Source organism: Chelonoidis abingdonii, chromosome 2, assembly GCF_003597395.2.
Source record: "Chelonoidis abingdonii isolate Lonesome George chromosome 2, CheloAbing_2.0, whole genome shotgun sequence".
In the NCBI taxonomy this organism is placed as follows: Eukaryota; Metazoa; Chordata; order Testudines; family Testudinidae; genus Chelonoidis; species Chelonoidis abingdonii.
This window is the reverse complement of record NC_133770.1, coordinates 179,637,453-179,655,580: the sequence shown is the minus strand read 5'-3', so window position 1 is coordinate 179,655,580 and position 18,128 is coordinate 179,637,453. Positions and strand designations below refer to the sequence as shown.

Sequence of the window (18,128 nt, the reverse complement as noted above, 5' to 3'; positions counted from 1 at the left end):
CTTTATTGTCACTGAGCGCAGTTCTGACTCATTGAGTTAACTAACATGATGCTGAGTACTGTTTAGCAGGCAACTAGGATAAACTGTGTTCAATATAACATCAGCTCGTCATGTTTAAACCCTGATCAGAGCAAGGTTTAGTCACAATTAGTTGTCAGTATGTTGAATGTTTTGTCCGAGTTTATACTTTGCCCGTTATTTCGTGTTGAACACTGTCAGTTAACATGGTTATTCACAGCTATATTCAGACATGGTAAAACTTCATAGTGTAGATCAGGTCCCTGAAGACTTGAACACAGTTGATGAGACTGGATTTAACAGGTCCACTGCATGGATGAGAAATGGAGGACCATCTCGGAACACCATGGTTATTTATCAGGGGGCACTGTTAGTTCAGAGATGCATTCTTTTGATGAGATCTTGGGGCAGCAGTTGGGGAATGGTTTTTTCTGAGAGAACTGAAGATGGCTTATATCTCTTATCCTGATATTTCTCTGCACTGTTAAAGCCAGAGAGGAGAGGATATTCAAGTCTCAAGCAAGAAATGGTAACTTTTTCTATGAGTTTTTGGCTTTACCTTTTGGGTGGACCTCAGAGGCAAAATCCCTAAACAGAAAAAAGAACATAAAGGACTCTTTTTCATATGACTTTATTGGGAAGCAGATGGCAATAATAGCATATTAGCAGGATCGTTCACGTCATTAAAAAGGACGTAAAAAACAAAAAAGCAAATCCAAAAAATTGAAGAGTGGAGTGCTGTTACTCCAGAGAACAGATTTGACACAAGGATTGCTCAAATAGCAGGTGGAATACTTCTGATCACATTCTTGGGTCTCTCTTTCATGGGTTTGTTAAAAAGAGTCTACACAGAAAGTACAGGGCTACACTGAGGTTATGTTATAGCTTCTATAAAAGTATGTGGATGAATGCTGCAATCAGGATGTCTGAAGAGGCTTCCACATCATGTAGGCCTTTCCCCTACCTTTCTGTATGTCTTTCTGAACATAAATAATTTGGTTTTCTTCACCGTTAATAAATGAGCTGGTATCTGCAGCTTTTTGTAACATTACATTGTATTAATTGCAAATGTTAAGTGCATAATACTGAATGCATGTTGAGAGTTTAACTGTGAGGTGGGTGCCTTTCTGACCTTGATATTGTAATAGCTAATGTAAGATATTGGAAGCTTATTTTTTTTTTAAGTGGCCCTGTGTTAGGTACTGAACTGTACTGAATTTGGAAGGGATAGTGTGAGGCACTCCCTCCTCCCCACCAGAGACTGAGTGCAGTATAGTGGTTCCCAAGGCATCAATTTCTAAGAGTAAGACCTGGGCAGTGCTAGTGCCCTCTTCTCTTAATGCAGCAACTGCAACTCCTGTCCTCTAGTATAATGTTGGCCTGCCTCTCATTTAGTTAAACTAAGGCTGCTCCAAATCTCATATCATGTCAGACTGAACAAAATTGAAATCGGGGACAATCTGAGTCTATCATTGTGTAAAATGAGCATGTGTAAAATGATACAGACATTCATTAAACCAAGTTCAGGTAGGAAAGGGTTCTGTGGTTGGAACTCCCTGCCTCGTGTCAATCACAAAAGCCATCGCTCTAGCAGGCATGCCTGTGTTTGGGAACCACTGTGCTAAGTCCCCTCCTGCCTCCAGTAGCCCAGGAAAAAAGCTCTGATCTCCTCCTGCTAGACAGCTCACTGGGCAATGTCTGTTTCATTCAGTTCTGCAGTTAGTGGACTAGAAGGCTTTTGAGCATTTAAAACTCTTGCTATTTTAAAGCAGCCATATATTATAGAAACAAAAACAAATGGAGTACAGTGAATGTCATAGGATAAATTATCTCTTGAGGTTCTAGTGACTTCCTAAAAGCAATAGATTATAAACAAGAATAGCACCTGAACCTCTGAGTGGAATTATTTCCTTCAATATCACTGTAGAATATAACTAGCTTTCTTAGCTACAAAGCTTGCACTATTTTGGTGACCTGCCCCTTTAAATGAACTGTTTCTGATCGCTTCTTTGCTTTCTATGGGGAAAAATTATTCTTTTTTAATGGTAAAATCAGCACAAGCAACAGTGAGATGATCTTCATTATACAGCATCGCTGAAACGGTGTACTCTCCCTGTGTGAAACAAAAGCAAAACATTAGATTAGTACACAAATAGTACAGAACTGCCTCTCTTCATAGAAGAGAGTCCCCTTTTTCATTAAAATTGTTATACCCCTCCTGAAAGCTCTTCCAGTCCAAATATGTTTCAATGGTGGTAAAAGGTGTGGCCCATTTTTCTTGCCAAATGCCCCTCTTCATAGATGTCAAATGTTGATAGCGCAGCAAATTCAAAATTAAAACATGGCGGTAAATGCTTCTATAGGGAAGCAAAACTTTTGATATTTAAAAATTCCTTTCAGGTCCACGCAGCTTTTCTTGCTCTTTCTGAAACTACTGCACCTTGGCTTTTGCTATTAAGGTTTTTTCTTTACTTTGCAGCTGCTGTATAATCAGAGTGGGAGAAATGTTCTTTTGAATGGGATTCATCCCACTCTAATCTTATTGTTCAAATATTGCACTATTATAACTTCAGATGAATTTTCACAGACGTTAACATATTAATTGGGTATTTTTAAAAAAAGCATCGTCTGTAGAAACACATGACACAGACACAGAACTTGCTGTATCTTAGTTCCAACAAAACAGGTGGTAACAATAACGCTTCCTTTGGGGACAATTTCACATCAGCACTCTGCACAATGTAAAAGAGAAACTATGCACAGTCCAAATGTGGAGACCTGGGCTTAGGGAACATCCTAATTTCATAGGTCAAAATATCTCTCTCCTCCTAACAGTCAGGAACACTGGGAAAGTCAGGTCGCTAAGCTCACTTAAGAGATTGAGAGGAGGACTTAACACAGAAATTTGTTTTAATTCTGGATTTTTGAGCCACGTTTGATCTTCTCTGCAGAAACTGGGAAGGAAACCTGCCAGCAGCGTGGAGGCTCAGAGGAGCAGTGCTGCCTTTGGCCTGAGCCCATAGAAACCTCTCTGGGCGTTAAGAGCTCTCTGGCTTTGAGGTGGTGGGTGTGTGCTTTTAGTAATTGACTGTTTTCCTGGGGATTCTCCTCTCTGTACCATGTGGATTTCTGCAACAGTAACTGGCCTCTTCCCCCTTGAACCTCTCTTTGGGGACAATACAGTGTAGGTTCTGGAGGAGGCCCCATGGCAACATGGTTCCTGAGTATATAGCCTTGTTTGTACTGGACTCCATAGATGCTGACTTGGTGGGTGCTTTGGGGCTAGAGCACCCATGGGGAAAAATTGGTGGATGCTCTGCATCCACTGGCAGCTCCCCACCCTGCCCCCCTTCCCCAACTTGCCTCTGCCTCTTCTCTGCCTCTGCATCCTCCCCTGAGTGTGCTGCATACCCGCTTCTTCCCCCTAGCTCCCAGCACTTGCGCCACCAAACAGCTGTTTTGCACGGCAAGCACTGGGAGGGAGGGCAGAGGACGGGGAATGCGGTGTGCTCAGGGAAGAGGAGGGGCTGGGCTGAGGTTTTGGGGAAGGGTCCAACAGGGGCAGGGAGGGAGCAGAGTTGAGGTGGGGACTTTGGGGAAGGGGTTGGAATGGGAGCGGAGAAAGAGTGGAGTGGGGGCAGGGCCAGGGGCAAGAATGCGCCTCTCAGAGACAACTCATATCTGCTGTGAGTGGTAGTGAGGGGCAAAATTTAAAGGTTTGGCCACCCCTGAAATAGCTCGAGTCACTGCCTTCCTCCCCCGAGGCAGGTCCCTCCCCCTTACTCTCAGTCTCCCTGCTTGGAAAGCAGCAGCCCTGCCCTGCGGGTCCTAGTTGTTGCTCCTGGCTCTCCCCATGGGGCACAGCTCATGGGCTCCGCCACACCATGTGAATGAGCGGGGCCCGCAAACTTTGGCAGAAATCTGGGGAGGCATGTGACCCCACATACCTTCTCCCCATGTGTCTCCTCTGGACTCGCTTGGGGTTGCTAATATTAGATCAATGTTTATAATAATCAGAGCCAGATTTTGCAACCCATATACATGTTGAGTAGTACCTTATTCCCCATGGGTCAGAGTGGAAGGATTGACCCTTATTAGGTAATTGAGGCTGATTTCCTGTTCTGTTATTTATAAATTTAGTAATTCTTCAGTGCTATATAGTCTTTTGCCTGGATATGGGGCTGTTGTGACCTGTCCCAACTGTTCTCGAATGACTGGATTTCTTTAAATTTTATTATAACTTTTTGATAATTTGGAAAACTGAATTCTTATAAATAAAAAAATCTGAGAAGAATGACTGTCTTTCTTATTTAGGTCTGGATTCCCTAACTCTCACAGGGCCAGATTCTTATAGAAGGTTTTAGATAATCTCATTGTCCCATCTGACCTTAAAAATCTATGAAATATATATCCTTACTCACATTAAGTACCTTATTGTAGGAGTGGGACTACTTATGGGCCAATTTGCTTATCAGTGTCTCATGGAATTATATTCTAGTCAACATGAGCAGAATGAAACGGTAGTAGGTCTTTGATTGCTTAATGGGATTGTACACTTTAGTTTTGGTGGCCATGATTCTCCCCACCTGCAAGTTCTTAACCAATGGCCACTCTGATCTAGACCCCTGTGCCCCCTTCCACTGCCCTCCTCAATTCTTTGGCAAATGGTCGGTGTCTTTGCCTGGCCGAGGACAGCGTTTAGTTGTGCCTGGGCAGGTAAACAGACGCTAGGAGGCTTTCAGCATCTCTGGCACTGTGTGCCTGTCTGCTGAAATTCAAGCAGGAGATTGGTTCAGTATGGAGTATGATACTTCCAAAGACATAATGGATAAGTAGGGAAGGAGAGCTGGTAAAATAGGCCAATGAGAGTAGAAGTGAAGGACTGATAGGAAGGAAAAGAGGGGAGAGAGAGGTTGTGTCCTCTAGTCTAAACTCCTTTCACCTTCTCTCCACTTCTTCCTTTCTCCATTTCTTCCCCTTCCCCACTACCCTTGACTCTCATCTTAAGACTTCAGCGAGTTTAAGCTCCTTGCAGCAACTACTGGTATAGAAAACATTGCTCCAGTGGTGCTAATGGGCCCTTGCAGAGGTGACCTTCCTCTTAGGAATCACCAGGAGGTGCTGCTTCCCCTGCTACCAATGCAAGAATCAGGGCAGGGCAGTGTACTAGAGGGCCAAACTACAAACATGGGGAAAACCAACCGTGCTGAATGTCCCCAGCCTCCAGTACTAGAAGAGTGAATCTGTTACTGTACTAGGGACATTCTGGTAGGACAATGTGGTGGTTCGTAAGGACATAAGACTTGCCATACTGTGTCAGACCAATGATCTGTTTGTCACTGTATCCTGTCTCCAACAGTGGCCCATACCAGAGCTTCAGGTGAAGTGTACAGAACAGGGCAGTTGAGTCTTTCCCTCCTGGCTTCTGGCAGGCAGAGGTTTAGGATCATCCCAAGCATGGGGTTGCATCCCTGATCATCGTGGCTAATAGCCATTGATGGACCTATCATCCATGAATTGACCTAATTCTTTTTTGAACCCAGTTACATTTTTGGCGATCACAACATCTCATGGCAATGAGCTCAACAGGTTAACTGTGCATTATGTGAAAAAGTACTTCCTCTTGTTTGTATTAAACCGACTGACTATTAATTTCATACGATGATCCCACATTTGTGTATTGTGGGAAAGGGTAACTAACACTTCTCTATTCACTTTTTTCACACCATTCATGATTTAAGAGACCTCTAGCATATCCCCCTTTAGTCATTGCTTTTCTAAGCTGAACAACCCTAATCTTTTTAGTCTTTCCACGTATGGAAGCCATTCCATATCCTTGATCATTTCTGTTGCCCTTCTCTGAACATTTTTCAGTTCCACTGTATTCTTTTTGAGATTGGGTGACCAGAACTGGACACAGTATTTAAGGTGTGGAGGCACCTGAATTTATAGAGTGGCATTATGATCGTTTCTGTCTTATTTTCTATCCCTTTCCTAATGGTTGCTAACATTCTGTTAGCCTCTTTGACTGCTGCTGTTCACTGAGCTGAAGTTTTCAGAGAGCTATCCACAGTGACTTCAAGATGTCTTTCTAAACATCACTCTGATTATTAGCCATGGTGGCATTCTTTTAGTCCTCTTATTGTCTTTTCTGGTTGAGGGTAAACATTTAGTCTGAGCCTCTATTATGGTGTTTTTAAATAGTACCCCTGCTACTTAACAGGCATTTAACCCTTGTGATAGCGCCTTTTAATTTCCATCTAACAAGTATCCCCATTTTTATGTAGTTCATCTTTTCAAAGTTAAATGTTACCGTAGTAGGTTTTGGAGGGCTTTTATCCCCTCTATGAGAATGTTAAATGTAAGTACATTATGGTCACTATTACTGATTGATTCAGGCACAGTTACTTCTTGGCCCAGATTCTGGATTCCAGTTAGGACTTAATCAAGAATTGCCGCCCCCTCTTGTGGGTTCCAGGACTAGCTGCTCCAAGAAGCAGTCACTGTTGGTGTCTAGAAATTTTATCTCTGCATCATGCCCTGAGGTGACGTTTACCCAGTCAATATGGGAATAGTTGAAATCACCCATTATTATTGCGCTTTTTGCTCTTAGGGTATGTCTACACTACGGGATTATTCCGATTTTACAGAAAACGGTTTTTTAAAAAGGATTATATAAAGTCGAGTGCATGCGGCCACACTAAGCACATTAATTCAGCGATGTGCATCCATGTACTGAGGCTAGTGTCGACGTCCAGAGTGTTGCACTGTGGGTAGCTATCCCATAGCTATCGCATAGTTCCCGCAGTCTCCCCCGCCCATTGGAATTCTGGGTTGAGATCCCAATGCATGATGGACCAAAAACAGTGTCGCAGTTGATTCTGAGTAAATGTCGTCACTCAGTCCTTCCTCCGTGAAAGCAACGGCAGACAATCATTTCGTGCCTTTTTTCTCTGGATTGCCCTGGCAGACGCCATAGCATGGTAACCATGGAGCCCGTTTAGCCTTTTTTCATGTCACCGTATGTGTATGGTGCCGCGACAGACGCGGTACTGCCAGTTGCTCCAAGCAGCTTCTTTGCCTTTGCAAGTGCAGACGGTTACCGGTCCTCTTGCGTCGTGCTGCTTTGGCATTGGCGTGACGGTTACGGTCTATTGTACATCTGCTGCTGTTCATTTGGTGCCCTGACTGGCTTGCTGGGATTGGGGCGCATGGCAAATGGGATGACTTTCAGTATTCCCTCTTTCGTTTTGTCTAACATGGTCGTCCTGCCTAGATATGGGGCAAGTCTTTAGAGACCGAGCCACAGCCGCGCTGGTCGTCCGAGCCCGAGATCCACGATGATGGCTGGCCTTGCCATTTAGGGTGCCCCCTGCAACACCCCCTGTTGCTTCCCTCCTCCCCCCCTCCTGCTCCGTGCGTGTCCCCCATTTGTGTGATGAATTATAACGCTGCGGCTAGAACAGATTTTTAGTGAGCTAAATGAAGGGAGGAGCCTCCCGGCTATGCATATTCGCAGCATCTCATTATTCATTAAAGATGGGGGAAGGAGACCAGGCTCTGCTGCTATGATAGTCGAATCTCTGTAGATGACAGGCGGGTGGGAGCGAGCTCGCTGCAGCTGCTTGATGAAGGACAGTCAGCCTATGCACCATCTGCGACCTGCATGTCGGACCCAGCTTTAGCAGGCGGACGGGTCATTCCTTTTTGCCCAGGCGCCCCGGCACCTCACCAGGCAGCAGGAGCACTCATGGGATGTGCCGGGAGGTCTTCATCTATTGTACTGTACTTAGCCACCGGGACGGCGGTGAAAGATGCTGCGTGTCGCGTGCGCACCGTTCAGCAGATCGTGGCATCCCCGGTGGGACTTAAGAGCGAGAACCAATTTTTTGCTCTTGTCTTTGGGGGGGGAGGGTCAATTGCGCCTATTCCCTGACCCACTGTCGATGTTTTTGCCCTTCAGGCATGGACTCAGCCAGATGCATACTTTTCGGAATGCAGAATGTGGCTGTCGGTCCTCAGTCCCCTCCCTCCCTCATGGTCCATTTCGATTCTTATTTTTTTTTTGGTTTCCATTCGCTTGTCACCCCGGCACTGGTGAGTCCTGCTGTGGCTTGTCTATATGGCCTAGATTTTTCAATCTTTATTCGTCTTCTGGACGTGAGCTTGTGGAATTTGTTTCCCTACGGTGATCCATTATCTCCCATACGGTCTATGCTGTAGCTCTTTTTGGATTTGGGACTGCATCGCCACCCGTGCTGATCAGCGCTCCACGCTGGGCAAACAGGAGATGAAATTCAAAAGTTCGCAGGGCTTTTCCTGTCTACCTGGCCTGTGCATCCGAGTTCAGATTGCTTTCCAGAGCAGTCACAATGGTGCACTGTGGGATAGCTCCCGGAGGCCAATACTGTCGGATTGTGGCCACACTAACCTTAGTCCGACATGGCAATACCAATTTGAGCGCTACTCCTCTCGTCGGGGAGGAGTACAGAAATCGGTTTTAAGAGCCCTTTATAACGATATAAAGGGCTTCGTTATGTAAACGGGTGCAGGGTTAATTCCATTTAATGCTGCTAAATTCAGTATAAACACGTAGCATAGACCAGGCCGGAGTCAGGTAATTCTTAGATTTCAGGACATAACCACAGGGAACTTACTTGGGGGATTTCATGGATTCCCAGTGTGACAGGCCCTTCGTAGTAGATATGTTCTGAAAAACAAATGGATGATGATTGTGCAATGAACAAAGGAAACGAGCAGGTGATAGTATGCACTGTTTTATAGCAATACTTTGAAACCCTCAGTGACAAGTGCTCTAGGACTTAAAAAAGCTTTATGGACAACAACTCTCTGAGAGAAGCGTAAAGGTATGGACCATCTTCCTAGTATAGGAGAGACTATGCAGAGTCCCAGTGTCATCACTGCCCATCTGAGTAAAGTTGTGCAAGTGCTTCAATGTCTGCAGAATCCAGGCCTATAACTCCTGTCTAGAATCCAGCAAAACTAAACAGAACAGGGTTTTGCAGTATTTTTTAAATATTGTGTCATTACTCGATGCAGCAGAGAAGCCTCAGACTCTAAGGCTCCTGCTTCATGCACAGAAGTGAGCAACCATGGCAACAGCTCTTTGAAAAGGAAAATGTTTCCCATGGCACAGGTGAAGCAGTTGGAGAGTCCAGGCCATGAGCCAGCTGTAGTCTAGTGAATTGGATTTAGTGTCAGCAGCTAAAATATCCTGAATTCTAATCCCAGTGTTGATGTCAACATTTTGGGCCCCTTAGACAAGTCACTTGCCCTTTCTGCCTTCATTTCCTCTTTTATTAAAAAAAAAAAAAAAAAAAAAGTGGGGTTTGAGCATTTGCAGAAGCAGAGGTGTAGATGGGAGCTGTCCTATTTGTAAAGTGCTGGTGTGGACAGTGCAGTGCAGAAATCAACCCCTTGCTGTAGAATCTCCTGTAATGGGCCATGTTTGAGAAGGAAAATGCAGCAAGTGAGACAGGCAGCTTGGAACCAGGATCAAACTGCCCAACAAGTCCTGGACAGCAGCAGAGGACAAAAGTGGAGGAAGTATGAGCTCTGAATCCTTCTCTAACAGTTGGAGATAGAGACTCTTCACAGGTCACATGAGTCAATGGAGTCAGCCCTGGAGTATTTCAGAATTGGCAAGAGATTGAAGGTGAAATGACGGTGTCCTAGCTGTGCAAAACCTATGTTTGAAACTGAATTAGACAAGATCAGACAACACACATGCTTCTGAACATGTGGGGATGCTAGTATCTCCCTGGTGAAGGTAGATGCTAATTTTTCTACTACACCATAAGTCAACTTTGACCATCCCACCAGGGCTAGATTAAGGCAATCCTGGGCTGTAGATGTGCTTCCCCCATTAGGAGACCCTGAGGTCCTGCCCAGGCATTGTGGGCACACTCTTGCTTGAGGTGGTATTAGTAGGAGTTATTCCTAGGACTACTGTGTGGTGAGCAGAAACCATCACCACCAGTACTATTCTTTGGGGCATCTGGGGGAGCCGATCTGGAATTTAGTAGGGGATAGGAACTGTGCATCCCTGAGTTCTATTCCTTTGTGAGCTGAGTGAATATCAGTCCCACTTCACAGATAGGGAAATGGACTCTACTCCCCTGTACCAGTAGGTGGGCTTCTGCTGCGGGGGATGAGAGCAGCTTTAATCTTCATCTACTGGAGGCTCCCAGGAGATGTTCTGAATCAATAGGTCTACTGGGTTTTATGACCAAACCCCTAGCTTACCAGAACCACCCACTTTGGTGGCTGTGTTGTTTAAACTAGGTCCCTGAAACCAGTGTGATTGCCTTTCCGTGGACTTTACAAAGCTGGGGCTACAGCCAAAAGCAGTGTTTCCCAAGGCTGAATCCAACTGAATGCATGTCTTGCTTTTGGGATTCCAGTTTAACATAGTATTCTCGATACAGTACATCTTCCTAAACCCTTGCATTTACCTATCAGTGAGGGGCAAATCAGATAAATTAGTTGCAGTAATTATAAATAAGACTAACACTTAGCTTTGTGCATTGAATGGAAAGTATTGCCTCTTTGGAACTTTCCTGTCTGAGTTCACATAGGTTATATAGTGTGAACGATTGATCTTATTTATGGGATCAATTCACAAATCATGGGAAACTTTCCAGTCAAAAGGTTCCCCCATCTTCATATGTGCAGGATACTAATAAGTCACAGCATCTGTTAATGTCCCAAGAACATTGGCTGTTTTGCGCTGTCTTCCATGATCAACCCTTCTCTTAAGGGCTAACATGACTGAAGAGGTTTTCTGCAGAACATCATAAAAAGGTCTCTAGGTACTGCTGACTTTGGGCTTTCTTTTCTATTTTGTGGATTCTTTTCACTCTTACTTCCTAACAAAAGTAATTTACTCCTCCCTGGCATCAACAGGTCTCTAGCAATTTACAGTAGGAAGTGGAGCAGGTAAGAATTTCCTGAGAATTACTTCAAGTTACTTGTTCTTGTGAAGTTGACTCTCATTTCTGACAAAACACCTATAATGAAATTCTGACGCCTCTTTCTCAACTCTTTCTTAGACTGAAAATCTTTGAACATTCTCACACTTGTTACACTGTATAAAGTCCCCAGTACATCTACACCCACCTCTTCCTTTTCTGGGCTTTAAACCTTTATATAATTTTTATTTTTTTCTGTGTGAGTAATAATACAGTAATACTTAGCTCTTCTAGGGCCAGATCCTGCACCCATTCAATTCAATGGCACAACTGCCATGAATTCTGTTGGTTCAGAACTGATCTGAACAGTGCTCATCTAAAAATATTGGAGCTGGGTGAGTATCATTAACTCACTTTACAGGTGGGAGAAACTGAGGTGGAGAGGATGAGTTTCTTACTGAAGGTCATATGGCAGATCAGACCAGAACCCAGCTCTGTGGTGCAGCTGCTTGCTGAGAATACATGTCCATTTCCTCACAATTGCACTCAAAAGAAATACCTAACTTCACATCTTATACTCTGCAAGTGTAACTCATTATACACACAAGCCATTACATGTGTATGTTCATTTGTAACTAAGGTCCGAGTTAAGATTTTTTTGTTGAGTGTGATTGCAAGAAATTGGGAGTGTGCTTTGAGCATCCTATGTTGGATGTGAAAAAGTGAGTTTGTGCAGCCGCAAAGTTTGTGAGTGTGTTTGGGCATTAATTGGGTAAGGTGTCTAAGTTGTGCTGGATGTAGATCCTAAAGTTACCAGAATGGGTGGTTTTTCTGTTTTTTGTGACACTGTTGATGAGAAGTACATTTGAGCAATCCTAACTCTTATGTAACTATTTTCTTGTGTGGGATATGAACGACGATCAGAAAAATTCCTCCCTAGAGAGAGGAAGCTCATCTTTAAACTGAATACCACAAAGACTCTAGTAGTGAAAAAAATCATTGCTAAAGTTCACCTCTTTGCCTTCTTTGGAACTGAAGAGAGTATAATAGGTTTAGATCTCAAAGAAACAGACATAAGTTGTTCGGAATCATGTTTGAGATCTCTCGTGAGCTTTGCTAGTCCGGTTGTGACCATTATACAATTTGTTTAAATAAAAGTAAAAAGATAGGTAACAAATACTGTAATTGAAACGAAGATATTGGTAAAACATCCATCTATGTTTGTTCTGACAAGACAGTTCTAATCATGAGTTGCTCATCTAGAAGTAAAAGATAATAGAGGAAGGAAAATTTTCTCTATTAGCCACCTTTGACTCCTCCTCAATTACATTCCACGACACCCTCCTGTCTCTCAGCCCTGTATATTCCTAGCTCTCTCAAAAAAGATCTATAAATGGAACGAACTATAAAGCCTGTGGCTTGTTTAGGAGCGGGGTAGGAGAAAGCTTTACAGTCTTTGTTCTCACTACAGTGGCCAACCAAAACCTGCTTGCAACTATATTTAAACTGAGGTCAAAATAAAATTTGTTTTACAAATGTTACTCAACATGCAATGAAGATGGGGCTCTAACTGACAACATTCATCCCTAAAAAGAGAATGGTCTTCCATCTTCACACTTCCTTCACCTCATATTTGACAGCTCAAATTATGGCCCTCGCTACACAGGGCAATGGTCAAGTTTAACAACAATGCTAACAACCAGGCCATGTCTACATTAGAGACTTTACAGTGGTACAGATATACCGCTGCAGCTGTGCCACTGTAAGGTCTTCTGTGTAGCTGCTCTATGCCAGTGGGAGAGACCTGTCCTGTCAACACAATTAAACCACCCCCAATGAACAGCAGTAGTTGTGTTGGCAAGAGAGCGTCTCCCACTGACATGGCGCGGTCCGCACCAGCGCTTTTGTCAGTGTAATTTATGTCGCTCAGAGGGTTGTTTTTTCATACTCCTGATTGACATAAGTTATATTGACAAAAGTGCTAGTATAGACACAGCCTTCAAGTGTGGCTGTGCTGAGCTGCTCCATGTGGGGCTGGAGACCAAACTTCATTATAATATAGTGTAAAAACGTACACTATCTAGAAATACTGCATCTCCATTTTGGAGTCCCATCATCTAGCAGACTTAACCCCTTCCCTCTGTGGATTGCATGGGAAAGTCCTGACTACCCAGTGAAGGTGGCTATTAAACAACATGGCTTCTATTAACAACTGTGTGATAAGGTTCCGTCATTCACTGAGGGCAGCTTCTAAATGAAGATACATGGCATTATTTAAACAATCAAGTGTTGTTTTATATCATGATGTACTTCATTTAGTGAAAACAGTCTCCCTGCCAGGCTAAGATTAAGGGCCTGCGTACCCCTGAAGGGTTTGGCTGTGTGGCTTAATGTGTAAACAGCAGCTTGTGCTGGGCTCAGGATCGACTCTAGTTCTCCTTAATCCATTTTCTATAGGGTGTTATTAAGCACTTCATCAGAATAAAACAGTCTTCCGGTAGGTCTGTGGGTGTCTTATTTTTTCTTTAATTCAATACATTATTGAGAAAGCCTCTGAATTTAATTTTTCTGTCTGTTTGGCTTGCAGAATTTACATAATTGGTTGCTCGTGCAGTATTTCTCTGCTATTCTTTTTGATATCTCTGTACTGTGTGAAATGTCTTAGCAATTCCCCCAATGCCATCTTGTCCACAGTGCAGTGTGCGGTCACAAAACCCACAGCCCTACAGCAAATGAATTATTGTAGTGCTGATGGAGATGCAGGTGACTGGGGAAAAATAGCTTTCAAAACTAACTTACTGAACTGCCATTCTCTTAACTCTCTGGGAAATTGCCCTCCCCCACCTTTCTTTTCAAATCAGCCCAAAGAGATGAACATGGTATCAGGAAGAATAAGAATTTATTATTATTAAAGATCCTTAAATAAAACCAAACACCTTAGATGGTACCAAAATGTATCTTGGTCCAAATGTTGCAGTTAGGGTGACCAGATGTCCTGATAAAATTGGGACTGTCCTGATTTTTAGGCCTTTATCCCACGTCCCGATTGATGTTTGTTCGGGACTCTATTTTTTATTTTCTCTCTCTGCCTTTTTTTTTTTTTTGCTCCCCCCGGTGAGACTCCCCAAAATGTGTCCCGATATTTTCTTCATCCCATCTGGTCACCCTAGCTGCAGTCTTGAATCCTTACTCAGGCGCAACTTCTATGAAAGCATTATGGATCAGTGAACAGGAAACACAACTTTTTAGATAGGAAACATTTCTCCAGTAATCTTGTTCATTAGTTCAGCCCTTGCTTTTACAAAAATGGGAGACAATCCTGCAATATCCTCAGATATGCAAGCAGTCTTGCTGAAATAAGACTGCTACTGAACATAAGGGGTGTAGGCCCATGCTACTTATTTACATTATATGTTGAGTTGTAGATTATCCTTCTAAATTCCCCTTGAACACTGATGTATATAGCACTCAGACCTCTGTGCCATTAAAACAGAAGCTAGTGAGCTCGTTATGCAAAAAGAAGACTTTAAAAATAAAAGGACGCTCTCCTACTGTGTTTCTGTGATCCACTAACATTCTGTTGTAGTAAACAGAATGTTAGGAAGTAGTGGCACATTCAGCAGCACAGCGGTGTGTCCTGCTTGCAGTGTTCAGCACCCATCAAGTGTTTAGTGTGTTAGGTAAAATTACCTCCTTTTTTCTTTCCACAGAATATAAACCTTCGGCCATTTGGCTCACAGAGTTTCTGTGAGTAGGTTAGGATACTCTTCCCATTTAGGATGAGATTAATGTTCATAGACAGTTCCTTGATGTTGTGTCCTACGCAGAAAACAGAAGGAGAGTTTAGGGAGAGAACTATTTGGAAATTGAGCTGCTATTATTTATTTTATAATGAATTTATTAATTAAATTAATTAAATAATTAGTTTATTATTTATTTTTAAAGGATCCTATTCTTTTCTTATTGAGGCCTCAATTCCACTGAGAGTTCCTGAAACCACAGAACACTATGCGATACAGAAATTGCACTGTACTGTCACTGGTGGTAGATAACAAGACATGTAGTGAATGAAGAGTAGCTTCCTTTTGAGCAGAGGTTCTCAAACTGGGGGTCGGGACCCCTCAGGGGGTCACAAGGTTATTACATGGGGGGTCATGAGCTGTCACCCTCCACCCCAAACCTTGCTTTGCCTCCAGCATTTATAATGGTGTTAAATATACAAAAAAAGTGTTTTTAATGTATAAGGGTGGGGTCGCACTCAGAGGGTTGCTGTATGAAAGAGGTCAGTGCAAAAGTTTGAGAATCCCTGCTGTTGAGGCTACTGGATTCAAACCCTGCAGTCAGGGGTTGTGAACCAGCATATGCAAGGATTGTAATAGAATCCTGAAACTTGTCTCACTTGTGACCCCCGAAAACAGACATGCCCCCAGAAGTCTTAGTGCTGCACACAAGTGAGCGCAGGGCCAGTGTAGCCACAGCAATTCAAGTGTTATTTCGCAGTGTGGCCCCTTTCACTCTCTAGCTAGGCTAACTCCCGAAGAGTAACTTTAGTTAACTTTGCAGCAAAGACAATACCCGAAGGACAACCCCCTGCCGGAACAAGTTTACAATGTGAACAGGCTGACAAAGGGTGGGAGGAGAAACAAAGGTGCAGGGGTGGGGAGGGATGAAGTGACTTACTCAAGGTCACACAGTAGGTCAGAGACACAGCTGAGAATAGAATCTATGCCTCCTGAGCCCAATCTGTGTCTGAGCCCCTGGACCCTCGCATGAGAGTGATAAACCTTCTCATGTTTTATCAAAAGCACTTGGTTATTATTCATCAGACCCTCTCTAACACTGACACATGCACAATAACGTATCTTATTTGTAACACTCAAAAACAGCACTTTACTTACTTAAGACCAATGCAGCTCTGATGTTAAAAGTATTCATTAAGATATTGGAACAACCGTCGATGCTAAGAGCAAAATCTTGCACGGGATCTGTCAAAAGGTAACAGGCAACTGATTTTTACTTTTATTTCCAATGCATAGGAACTCTACTTCATAAAAAATAATGATAAAAGAATAGAATCTTTATGAAAATCAAGTCACACATATTTTCTTTGAAATCCTCCCAAACATAATCCCCAAACTCCAACATCGTGTGGCTAAAGGATTAGACTGCTCTGTGTTTATTTCACTGACATCACGCTAATCCCAACTGCGTTCGCTTTCAGGTGGAATGTAGCTAGGACCTGCTGTGGGGAGAGACCACTCAAAATGAGAGTTCAGGGATGGCAATCAGGACTTAGTTGAAACAAGAGTCTTTGCACAGTTGCACTTTCCAGTGTCTCTAAACCAGGGCTGCCCAGAGGATTCAGGGGGCCTGGGGCAAAGCAATTTTGGGGGCCCCGTCCATAAAAAAAAAAGTTGCAATACTATAGAATACTATATTCTCGTGGGGGCCCTGCGGGGCCCAGGGCCTGGGGCAAATTGCCCCACTTGCCCCCCAATCTGGGTAGCCCTGCCCTAAACTCTCATTCCCGCTATCACAGTGACTTGTGCTTAATAATAATAATAATAATAATAAAGAGTAATATAATTATTATTTATTGTTCTATTTGTATTGCAGTACTGCCTAATAGAGCTGGCCGGGAAATTTAATTTAGGTCTGTGAAAGTTTTTGGAAATTTTTTCATCCTGAATCATGACAAAAAGCCAAAAACTCATTATTTTTTTTTCCGGAATTGAAATCTGTTTGTTTTTTCACCATTGAAGCATGATGTTTCTGAAATTAAATATGCCTCCAAGCTGGATGCTTGGGAGCTGGGGTGCAACAAACTCTGGCAGAGGCTGTCTGAAATTGACATGATCCTTGTCACTTTACTGCTGCCTATCACTGAATAGCAGCATGAAACTGACCAGACTCTTGTATAAATTCAAATTCTCTCCCTCCCCCTACATTCCTGCTTTCTAGTCGTTAGGCCCTGGCCAGTCCTTAAATTATTTAATACTTTAAGGCTTTGGGCTTGGCTACACTGAAGAGTTGCAGGGCTGGTGGTGGGTTTACAGCACTGCAACTTACTCACCATCCACACTTGCAAGGCACATACAGTGCTGCATCTCCCTGGCTGCAGCGCTGGCTGTACTTCTGCTCTGCCTGGGGTATAACGATTTCAGCGCAGGTGATGCAGCGCTGCTTCACCAGTGTGGCCACCAAAAGCGCTGTAATTGGTCTCCAGAGTATTCAAAGGTATTCCAGAATGCCTGTTCAGCCACTCTGCTCATGAGTTCGCACTCTACTTTCCTGGCCTCAGGTGACCTGCCCTTTAAATGCCCCGGGAATTTTAAAAATCCCCTTCCTGTTTGCTCAGCCAGGTGTGGAGTGCACATATCCATTTCTGATGCTGGGTGTCGACAACAATTGCAGCTGAGCCAGTGCCGAACCTGGTTTAACTGCAAGCGTAGACTAGTGGTTCTCAGACTGTGGGTCAGGCCCCCAAAGTGGATTGTGACTCCATTTTAATGAGATCATCAGGGCTGGCATTAGACTTGGTGGGACTGAGGTTACAGGCCCCCTGCCTGGGGCTGAATCCCTTTGGCTTTTGGCTCCCACACCCAGGGTGGCAAGACTTGGGCAGGTTCAAGCTTTGGTCCCCCTCCTGGGGTCGTGTAGTAATTTTTGTTGTCCAAAGGGGGTCACGGTGCAATAAAGTCTGAGACCCCCTAGTGTAGACCAAAACAAACTTGTTCAGAACATTTCAGAAACCATGGGTGACTTCAGGGGAAGTTGCCTGGTGAATGAAAATCAGGTCACTTAGGTGCCTAGCTAAGGACTTAGGAGCCTAACTTTATGCTCCTATTTTTGAAAACCTTAGCCCAAGCTTTGTAGGTGACATTTTATTGAACTGAAAATGATGGGATAGGGACAGGTTCACATCTTTGCAATTCTAGTGGGGCACCATTTAGGGGGGCAAAGTGGGGCGGGAGCCCTCCCCTGAGTTTCGTTCAGGAGGTGTGCAAGCTCCCAGGTGGAGCTCTTAGCTACAGCACAGCATTAGTGTGAAATGTAAGCTCTGCAGAGGAGATGTGGCCCTGGGGAGGTTAAAGGGGAGACTCCAACGGGTCATATTGAAGGGTGAACTGTCAGGCTGGAGGAGAGGGTACTAGTGGAGTTCCTACAAGGGATCGGTTT

General features: G+C 43.8%; 1 protein-coding gene across 1 annotated transcript in view; it reads right to left on the bottom strand.

The window, feature by feature from the left end:
* Positions 1-633: 633 nt before the first annotated feature.
* The window catches only part of LY86 (lymphocyte antigen 86), a 43,928-nt gene continuing 26,433 nt past the window's right edge, over positions 634-18,128 (bottom strand). Inside the window, exons 2-5 of the mRNA XM_032773061.2 lie at positions 15,848-15,934; positions 14,640-14,768; positions 8,676-8,728; positions 634-2,131 (exon numbers count right to left, since the gene is read on the bottom strand). Of these exons, the coding sequence (XP_032628952.1) occupies positions 2,048-2,131; positions 8,676-8,728; positions 14,640-14,768; positions 15,848-15,934 (353 nt within the window). The 3' untranslated portion in view covers positions 634-2,047. The remainder of the gene's footprint in view (positions 2,132-8,675; positions 8,729-14,639; positions 14,769-15,847; positions 15,935-18,128) is intronic.